Source organism: Sinohyriopsis cumingii, chromosome 7, assembly GCF_028554795.1.
Source record: "Sinohyriopsis cumingii isolate HCF-2022 chromosome 7, ASM2855479v2, whole genome shotgun sequence".
NCBI classification, from domain to species: Eukaryota; Metazoa; Mollusca; class Bivalvia; order Unionida; family Unionidae; genus Sinohyriopsis; species Sinohyriopsis cumingii.
The window spans coordinates 135,032,484-135,043,828 of NC_142967.1; the positions used below are offsets into that span (position 1 = coordinate 135,032,484).

General features: G+C 36.2%; 1 protein-coding gene across 1 annotated transcript; it reads right to left on the reverse strand.

The window, feature by feature from the left end:
- Nucleotides 1-1,853: 1,853 nt before the first annotated feature.
- LOC149796185 (WASH complex subunit 1-like) lies at nt 1,854-10,899 on the reverse strand. Its single transcript, XM_089966133.1, has 4 exons — nt 10,621-10,899; nt 8,613-9,150; nt 6,699-6,910; nt 1,854-4,529 (listed from the first exon to the last, which is right to left on the reverse strand). Exons 2-4 carry the CDS (start codon nt 9,137-9,139, stop codon nt 3,901-3,903), a joined length of 1,368 nt encoding a protein of 455 aa, XP_089822259.1. The 5' UTR covers nt 9,140-9,150; nt 10,621-10,899; the 3' UTR covers nt 1,854-3,900.
- Nucleotides 10,900-11,345: the final 446 nt, after the last annotated feature.

Here is an 11,345-nt window from a genome sequence, read left to right on the forward strand (position 1 = left end):
ACTCCGTATACATGCTGTTATGCAAATTATGCCCCAATTTGCACATGTTATTACAATGACATAATTATATGATCTTGCCTTAGTGATGTCCTCTTGACAATTCAAGTGAGAAATCTGTCATTTCCTGAAGTAGGGATTAAGTAACACTGCATACTTGTTTACCTGTTTGCTAGTTATTTTTACTTCATTTGCAAATGATCAAAAGGGATTATCTGGTTAACATGAGTGCATTATTAAAACCTGGAGACAAGATGGAAAAGAATCATCTCATTTGAAGGCAGTTTTTTTCATGCTGGAATTAGGACACTTGAGGGCCCTTATGCAAAATGATGGTCATATTACTGTGGACCTGGATTAAATTCTCAGTAGGGGACAAAGTATAATTCTCTAAGTTGTATTTTCTCTCCATATATAACAGGTTGTCCAGAGAGTGTAGAACAACAGCATGCTGACCATGAACACTAAGATCACCATGTACCGTGCATGCGTGCTAAGCACTCTCATGTATGCCAGTGAAACCTGGACTCTGTACGCCTCACAAGAGAAAAGACTGAGCGCCTTTCACATGCAATGCCTCCGACGCATACTTGGGATCACCTGGAGCAATTGAGTAACAAACAACAAGGTGCTCGAGCGTGCCAAGATTCCCAGCATGATTACACTCCTCCGCCAATGCCGCATCAGATGGCTGGGCCATGTACGTCGGATGGTTGACGGATGGATCCCCAAAGACATTCTTTATTCGGAACTCTCCTCTGGCAAAAGGTCAATCGGACGGCCACATCTCCGCTTTAAGGATGTCTGTAAGCATGACATGAAAGCCCTTGATATTGATGTCAACACCTGGGAAGAGCTCGCTCTGGACAGATCTGGCTGGCGACATGCTCTGATCACTGGTCTGAAAGCCGGAGAGGACAAGCAACGCTTGCTAGCTGATGAAAGACGATCGCAGAGGAAGAAGAAGCAGCTTCAACCAACACCTGACACAACCTTCAAGTGCAGCAAGTGCAGCAGGGATTGCCACTCCCGCATTGGACTACTTAGCCACAGCAGATGCTGCACAACCACCAACTGGGACATCTCTCATGGGCGCAGTTCCATCGTTTCTCGAGACTAACGGATACCAACAACAACAGAACAAAATATTGACTGCTGAAGTGTTTGGAACCAGTAAATCTCAGTATAATAGATTTACTGGTTTGTAAACATTACAGTCACATGAAGGTCTATAATTCTTTATATATCTGATTTAATCCAAACTTCTGAAAATGAACCTGTTAAAGAAACAATGCAGCTGCATGATGCCATGTAACAGTCCAATATCATGAATCATCACAAATAACATTATGCTGTCAAAAAAACGATGTATGTATGCATGTATGTATGTATGTATGTATGTATGTAAGAACGGGTGTAGTAGAGTGAATTGTCTTTGCTTCAGAATGCTTAAGAATGAGACCTCCCAAATATGAGCAAATGAAGAACTACAGTGTAACCAGACCCATAAGGAAACAGTGTAACCAGACCCATAAGAAAACACAGTGTAACCAGACCCATAAGAAAACAGTGTAACCAGACCCATAAAAAACACAGTGTAACCAGACCCATAAGAAAACACAGTGTAACCAGGCCCATAAGTAAACAGTGTAACCAGACCCATAAGAAAACTGTTGATGCTTCTGACAATGCAGAAAAGAGGCAGCTGTGTATTGCTTTTCCACTAATGTAAACTCAAGAAAATATGGAATTCTTTGACCTAACCTTCCTATGAAAAAGTTGAGATATATAGATAGACACATAAAAATCTGCAAACCCCACCCCAACTGATTAATAAAAGAAACTGAATACACTGCAAGTCGAAATATTGTTTTATATAGCATTTGAAATAAATCCATTTTTATATAGTAATACACATCTTTTCTCATGGAATAAACAATAATTAAACAAAACAATAACAACAATTGTCTCTTGATAGGACTGACTCCTGTGTCTGAATTCCAAGAATAGCACGTTTTTATCATGACGTCACTTTATACATGCATAGCCTAGTCATGTGACATTACCTCAAACATTTCAGTCATTACCTTTAATTACAGAATACAATGGCATCAAGCCATCTGACTTCTATTTTAATCAATACTCTATATTTACGATATGATCTACATAGTATAATTTGCTACAACGTTTCTTATAAGCAGCCATTCACTCGTCAAACTACCAAGTCAATGACCATTCCATCAGACTAGTGTTACAAACAGCTCCATCAAACAATGCTATTCAAAATAAGACCATTTGTTTCTTTTCAACTGCTTTGTGCTGAAACCATCTTTGTTATTTCTGAGCAATAACATCTTCAAATTAGCCACTGTGGCAGCCTTACTTGGATGTAAGATTGGCAATATATTCATTCAATACAAACTAGACCTTGTTCAAAGACCTCTAGTGAAAATCACATGCCAATATGGCCATCCATTCAGAGTAGCTATAAGATTTCAAGATGGTCATCGTGGCAGCAATATTTGATAAAAGATAGGCACCTTTTGCATTTCAAATTGATTTGATAAAGACTTCTGGTGAAAATTCCACGTGAAAATGATCAATTCTGGAAGAGTAGTGATAAAAGATTATGGTGGCCATACTAGATTAAGATCAGCCTCATTTTCATTTAAAACCAACTAGACACCTCAAGAAACCTCCTGATTGTAGTGACAATTGTCAAGATTACTGCCATGGCAACAATATATGCAGTCAAATCACCACAATTTTCATTCAGGACCAACTAGACAACATAAGAAGTCTCCATGTGAAAACACCATTTTAATATCATGTTCTGTTTATCATAAGCTAAATTTTCAAGATGGCCAATGTACCAGCAATGTTGGAAGCAAGATCAGCACATTTTTCACTTAAAACAAACTTAGTAACCATAAGAAGTCTTCACTGAAAACTATGTTAATATTACTTTCTGTTCAGTAGCAGCAATAATAAGTTTTTCAAGATGGCTGCCATGGTGGTCATATTGGATGTTGCATCAAAATGGTGCCCATTTAGGATCAACCAGATATCAATAAGTAGCAATAACATGACTATCAAGATGACTGCAGTGGTGACCATAATGGATGTCATATCAGCACTGTGTTCATTTAAGACCAACAAGACATCAAAAGAAGTCTTCTGATTTTCAGCAACCCCATGTATATGTGATCTTCCATTTGTCTAGATTAGCAATAACAAGATATTCAAGATGTCTGCTGTATTAGACATGAGGTCAGTACCAGTATTATTTAGGACCAATCATAAAAAGTCTTTTAGTGTAAACCTCATGTTGATACCGATAAGCAATCGGAAGGAAGAAGTGATAAAAAATTTCAAGATGGGCATCCATACATCCATGAAAAACCATCTGCATTTAGGCTTAACTAGACCTTGGGATGAATAAGTGTGTAAAGTTCATGGCAATCTTCAAAGTAGTTTAGAAGAAGTATTGATATCAAATGTGTGTTAATGAATAATTACATGACTGACAACAGACTGTCCATAAGCTCTCCTGGTCTATGACCAGTAGAGCTAAAAAACAGGATTATGTATATTTATCATAATTAATAACTAATCATCTAAACAAAGCATACAGGAGGTACAGTAACTGGATTGAAATGACTGTAGTTTGATCTTTCATTTGATTACATAGATCATGGTCTACTCCAGTTCCATTGGATTACCTGTTAACAAATCCACCAGAACCAACCACAAATAATTTTACAAGATGTGGGCCACTAAACAAGTGCAGATGTTGAATCCACTTGTCAAGTATAGGCTTAACAACCGATAAATTCATTAGAGGTACATTTTTATAACAACTTAGATATTTGATTTGTTACAGAGGTACATAACTAACATATATTATTCCCAGTCACCATCATCACCTTCCACATTCTCTTTTTGAGGAGGGGCTGGTATCATAGCAGCAATTTTATCAATTGCTGAACCTCCACTATTACTGCTTTCCTTCTTTTCTCCTCCACTTGACTTGCCATGAATTCCTTTAAACTTGTTGCGCAACTGTTGAATAAAGTCCATCGCTAAATCCTCTCCTCCTGTGTTTTTCTCCTCTTGCGCCTTTTTCTTCTTTTCTATCTTTTTCTCCTTTGCACTTTTTAACTTTGCTTTGCCAGCTCCTCCTGCTTTCCGGATGGCATCCATCAAGCTTGCTCTTCCATCACTAGGGGACACCACCTCTTCTGGTGCCCCTTCTATTTTAGCTGATCCAGATCCTGGGGGAGCGGAAGGTGGAGGAGGAACATCTCCAGGGGGTGGAGGGGGAGGTGGGGGAGGAGGAGGAGGAGGAGGACCAGATGGGGGTGGTGGAGGTCCTGATGGGGGAGGGGGTACTGTCTGTGTGGCACCTGGGGGAGTTGGTACTGCCTCTGCCTCAGGAACCACTGTGGGCAGGTCTGGAATGTTACTACCAAACACAGACGGTGCAATGGAGGGGCCAATGTCTGCTCCATATGACTCATCATCAGCAACACCTAAAAAAATGTATAAGATATTAATCATTATCTATACTCTACATGCACATCAATACCAAATGACCCTACAGGACAACAGCATACAGTCTTATTCAATATTGTGCTAAAGTGTCTGATGTTTGGATAGCATAGCATGACTGTTAGAAAACTCATAAAATGAACTATCAAATAAAAACCTTTTTCTCTAAGATTAAATAAATGACCATCCTCATAATTGTTTTCATGAAAGAAACATGTTATCATATGCTTGTAGAAAACTCAATCTCATCAGCAAATGGAGCAACATAGTGCCAGTAATGTTCCTAGAAAAATCTAATAGACTAAAAACAGCTAATTTAGGTATCTACACAAAATGCATGGACAGAGTTACATATATATGGACTTGATGGTACTGAAACAAAGATTGTATTAATCTGGATTCATAATAGTGGCAATGTTGAAAGATGTACAGGTCATTGCTTATAAGATTTTTTATTTGTTTTTATTGACAAGTTTTTAAAAAAGGTAAATGCAGCCATATCAGAATTATTTGATGCAGTAGAAAAAGACCTGAAACAAAGTTTACGCACGTCTTGCAAATGGCTACAAAATGGATAACTAATGAACCATGTTAGATGAATGTCCAAGGCAAGAGACATCAACTTGCATGATACGAAGGGCAAGCTCAAATTAGGCTTGGGCTGGCTCAAGTCTGAAAGGTACTTGCCCATGGAAAAGCCTAAAAGATTCACAGAGGGAGAGACTAGAAGAGAGAGAGAGAGAGAGGTCATGTTTAGTTCATAATGCTTTATGTTATGCAAATTTATACTCTGCAATCTTGCCAAATAAACACATAGAACCTTTAATTAGTTTTTATATGTACAGCATGGTTCTATTACATAAATGCCTCCAGTTTCCATTCATCTATCAATACTTATTTTCACATGATACTCTGTCAGTCTGTCACTTCCATCTTGTAGGTATCATCCAGGTCAGTCTTGCATTTTCTTGAAGATGTACATGCTTAATATTTAATTCTGACAATAAAAGACTTAATAGTTAATATATTGTAGCTTGCATCACTTACATTTCAATCATAAAATTTGTAAGCATATGGGATTTGCAGACTTTCAAGTCCTAACACAGCCACAGGTAGCAAGTGAGTAGACTCCTCCCTAATCAATAATGAAACTGACTGAAAAACTTTCTAATCTAATGGAGTTTGCTCTCAAAAGTTCACTTATCAAAGACTAGTTTGATCTGTGTTGCCAATTTCTAGGTGACTTTGTAATAACTGTTAATGAATAAACTTTCAATATTTCTCTTACTGGTGTGTTTAGAAATAAAAGGTATTTGTCATTAATGGTTTGCCAAATGGATTTTTCTAAAAGTACTCTTGACACAAAAAATATGACCACACATTAATTACGGTTATAATCTCTTGTTCAAGTGGTATTAATTGCAGAAGTCCTAAGTATATACCTGATGTTAGCCAAATGGATAAATAATTACATTAATAAACATAAGTGTCATTAAATCTCTCATGTGTACAAATAAATAAAGCATTATAAAACCACTTTCTTTTCCAAGACCAGCTTTCATTATTGTTGATGTTGTTCAAGAGAAGAGTATGTTAACATTATCTATATCGATCTTTGCTCTTCTAATTATTTGTGCATTCTATTATCCTGCTATATATTCGATATCTTTTTCTTTAATTTATTTCTCATCCATATATCTTTCTATAATTATGTAATATTAGATACATCTTGTTTGAAGGTTTAATTATTTCCATCAGCTTTTCATGTGCAAAAATAAACAAAATGAGCTGTTTATTTAATATTTCACACAATTTCAAGAATAAATTCTATATTTTGTTTTAGCTTATTTTTTAAAAACTTTTTCTGTGATATACTGTCATATTTTCATGCAAGATCAAATCTTCCAATAGCATCTTCAGTATTCCAGTCTGCTGGGGCAATGAGACAAAACATTTTTTGTCCAGCTCTGCTTCAACCTAGTGGTTTATGAGATAGTTATGAAAGGACTTGCAGAGAGCATTACAGTATCAACTGAGCAACAGGAGACACTTGCATCTTTTACACTCTTTCCATCATACACTGACTTCTTGATTATAATCACAAGTCCAGAAATGATAAAGTTTCTATTAAAAAAATCTTATTTACTTACCCAACAAGTTCGGCAAGAAATCCGGCACCGCAATTTCTGGCACTTGACCAATGTCAGGAATATAAAAGTAATTATCCATCTGCTGCCTCTGCAACTCCTCCCGCTGTACAATGGTACTAGGGGCCTCTGCAATACGCTCCTCTTCCTCCTCTAGAATTGTCCGTGTCTTGGTTACCACACCAAGAGGATCCAACATTACATACTTTTTGTAACTGCAACAAGATAACAGGAGCAAATTCAATAGGGTATTATGTTGTAAACTGAAACTACTACATGTCTTGGGGTGAACAAAGATTAAATTTAAAGGTTTGACACCTTGCCTTTACATATTTTATGAAAAAAAGTTAACTTACTTATGACAAGATCAAAATATATGCTAATATTGTTTTATGTCAGAGATACTCCCTACTATAAGGCTTTCTCAAGACATCCCACCTACACCAGCTCTAACCATTAATATCTACATCCAGCTGGCACCTGTACAATTATATCGTTGTCCCATTCATAATAAGCTAGCTCTCGTACATGAATCATAGGTAGTCAACTGGAAAATCCTCACATTTTTCCATTGTAAGCTATAAAACACTTTGGATGTATAATAAACATTCTGAACTGCCTTCAAGTGTTTTTTTTATTACATCTCAGCTTCACGTCTACAGGTCATCATTAGCAGCAATATAAGCAGTCTGCTATGTATATTTGATTTACAGTGTGTGCTTAACTTTTGTCCATGATTAAAAGTAGTAAAGAGAATGTTGTCATTGCTAACTTTTGTCCATGATGGTATATAGCATTGTTTACACTTAGACTAGGTTTTTCCATTGGGTTGCTTCATATTCTTTTACAACATTTGTGTTGTTGAAATCAGATATAATTCCAGAGGAATTATTTATTCAAAATAATTACTAAAGTACTTACTGACTTTTGGATTAAAACATTACTTTGGATTTTGTGAACACATTCAACGACTTTCTGGATTGAATCATTGTGTTATATCAGTACATTAAGACTAGTGGAATTTATTCAGAACATTCTATATATGTGGACTTATGACATTTAGACTTATTTGGAATTTAATTCACAATATTGTAAGAGTCTCCTGAATTTTCACTTTATACCGTAGGGAAATGTTGTTGCTGTTGTTGTAGGGCTTAATGCCATTTTTCAGCACAAGATAGGCTATACATGGCGGCCAGTATTAATGGTGGAGGAAGAACCCGGAAAACCCCCGGAAAGAACCACCGACCCACGAGAAGCTACTGGCAAGCTCTCTCACATAACCACATTAGCCGAATCCGAGGCTCGAACCGACGCAGACAGAGGTGAGATGGCAGTGATCCGTAATGGTGAGCGCTTTAGACCACTCGGCCCGTAGGGAAATAAACTGCTTGTTGATTTTACTTACACTGTTAGTTTCACTTTCTTTCTGTTACATATTCTAACATATATAAAGTAGTAAAATTCATTGCAGGCTGCTGAAACAACTGATTTCTTCACAAAAAAATTGTTCATCAAATGTTATTTTTTACAACTCCATTTTTTAAGAATCAATCCTTTGCACAAGTAGCCAGATGTTCATCTGCTAAAAACCAATCAAATTAGGAGATAAATCAGTCAATATGTAATGTGAATGCTAGTTTAAAATATGTAGCCATATTTGTCTGAAAAACTGATGCATGAAACAACATCTGCATATCAAGACAAAAGTGTTCTAAAAACCATTCATAGAATGACTGCTAATGCTTTAAAGGAAAAGAATAGTCCAACTGGAAATAAATTGTTTGGGAAGCACTGTGCTACATTTGTTAATTCTGCATTATTCTGAAATGTTTTAATTGGTATGTGGTCCCATTACAAACTTCTGAGATAACCCCCTTTCCTTTCCCTTAAATAGTCCTGATTTTTTGCACTTACGGATTTTCTGTAGTGTTGAATAGAAGAAGAGAACTAATAGAACGTATATCTTTTGGAAGACCTCCTAATCCTTCTCCTCTCATTTCTTCATTCTTTTTCTTTTTCCTGTTTACATGTACATTGAAAAATTGAAGTTTTTCTTTCAATGTTGTATCATCTACCACAGAATGCTTTGATGGCACTCTGTAACTATGCCGCTTAAAATCCAATCCAGTATTTCCTTTGAAAAGAGTATTATAGATTTCGACATCATCTTGTGAAGGATATTTTGCTGAGGCAAACACTTTTGTGGCCTTATTACTTCCTTTTAATTTATCTACTTTTGCTTGAGCAAGACTGACTCTATCATTAATTTTGTGTAGTCTAGCATGATTGTCAGCAACACGGGTATGGATTCTTGTGAAGATCTGATTGGCAATCTTGTCCAAATATTCAAGGGAATCAACTATGTGATAGATAGTCTCTTCTCGTCGCAAATCAGTAGGAATACATGGTACGCTGAATGGCTGAGTACTCATGATGGGCATCAGCAAATGGTCTAGAAACAAAAGAAAAAAAAATAGTTAAATTAATACACTTACTAGAATCTAATCCAAAGCTAAACTTCTTAACAAATTTTATGTGTGTGTGTGATTTGGATTTTTAACATAGCTTTAACAATTTTTCAGTCATATCACTACAATGTCTGCATGTCTGCAGTGTGGCAGTTTATAGTGATTGTTTAGCACTGGGGCATCATGTTAAGCATGATGTACCATCCAGTCACATTATCCTGACACCAGGCTGACCAGTCCTAACACTAACCTCTTAATGCTAAGCACCTAGCAAAGCAGCTGAAAGTCCATTTTTATAAGTCTTTAGTACGAATTGATCGAGGTTCGAACCCGTGACCTCCCATATCCGAGGCAGACGCTCTAACCACTAGACCATGAGAGCCATCTAACAAATTTTTTGCTACCTTGGTTGATTATCAAGTCTAAGAACAAGCTACTCATATAATAATACCGACTTTAAAAAATCACTGTTTCTGACAAGCTGAGGACTAATTCCACTGGTACCACATTCAATACATGACCATACACTGGTACCACATTCAATACATGACCATACACTGTTATAACATAGCACCATGCAGTTTATGAACCAAGTATAGTCATGAAATGACCATGTGGTTTCATTACAGCTAGGATAGCTCATTTGAAGACAAGGATTGTCTAAAAGGAAAAAATAATAATTTGTTTAAAATCTGGCATGGCTATGGCCATCCTGGTAGCCCTGGTCTTGACACCCGAGTAACCCTGTCCAGTCTTGAAATGATGCAGTGTTTATTATACCATCCATTAGTCCTTCATGTCCCGTTTATGCTATCATAGCTATATAAAAGTACTATCATAAAATCGTTTAGTAAAAGATGGTTGCATATGAAAATCATTGCTGGAGATGAGAAAGTATTGCAAGTGACAGGGATAAACCATACAGTGATGTGATAAGAAAACACTTTAAACAGACAAAATACATGCAGCTCAGCTTAACTATGAAAAGATTTCATCATTTGTACAGACAAAAATATAATTAAAACCAATTTTAAGGGTGCAAATTAAACATCAACATGGTTATGTAAAGTCTCCATTTTGATGATTCGGTGAATATGAGGGCTCACTTTCCATTATATTAAATGAAAACTTTTTTGACAATTCTCCAGATAGAGAAGATGTGTGCCTGTTAAGTAAACTTTACATGTCCAGATAATTTTTTATTCGAAAATCGAATATGCAGAAGATATCAGACTTCTTCATATTAGGAATGTATAATACAATCTTGTAAAGGGATGACGTATTCGTTTTCTTTTTTAATTGTAGCTAGGACTGCTCCATAGCATTCAAACAACTGTTAAATAAAATAAAGCAAACTTTCTTCTTATTTTTTAAATGTTTAATACAGTAAAACAGAGTTGGTATATTTCATTATTACTGATGCCATCATAAACTACTCTCTCTTGGTGCCATACCTGAACTCAGTTTAATTTACGATTTGCCTTCGATGAGTTCGTCACGGGACACACAACTTTCGGTTTACAGAAACATGACAACCGTATTCAAATCTTTCAAAATCCCGGAAGAGTACCCGCCTACTGATGAATAAAATCAATATAATGGATGGAATAATATTTTGAGATATTCCTGCTTCACAAATGACAATATTTCTAACTGAGAAACCCCCCCACAAAAACGATCTCTAGATTATTTTCTTCTATCATCTACTCCGCCCATCTTTGCAAGTACACAAATATTCGTGACGTATGTGAAACATGTGCTTTAAATAACAGTTTAAATTCCAAAGCCGAGGCGGTACATGTTCGTGCACAATCCGTTTATAATAATAATAATAATAATAATGAGGACTTTATATAGCGCCTAATCTTTAGAAGCTCTAAGCGCTTTACAACATTAGACAACACATATAAGATAAAAAAAAAAACATATAAGGATATGATTACAAAAACAAACACCATGAAATTAGAAAAACGTTTAACAAAAACATGCTGAGAATATTTAAGGTTGGGAACATTATTAGGTCTTTAAATCTGTTATTGCAGTCGAAATAAGTGAGTTTTGAGAGCCCTCTTGAATGTGATAACTGTGTCTAAGTTCAGTGGGCAAGTTATTCCACGTTGCTGGGCCCTGGTATGCAAAAGAACGCTGTCCATATGATTTTGTGTTCATAGTGGGAATA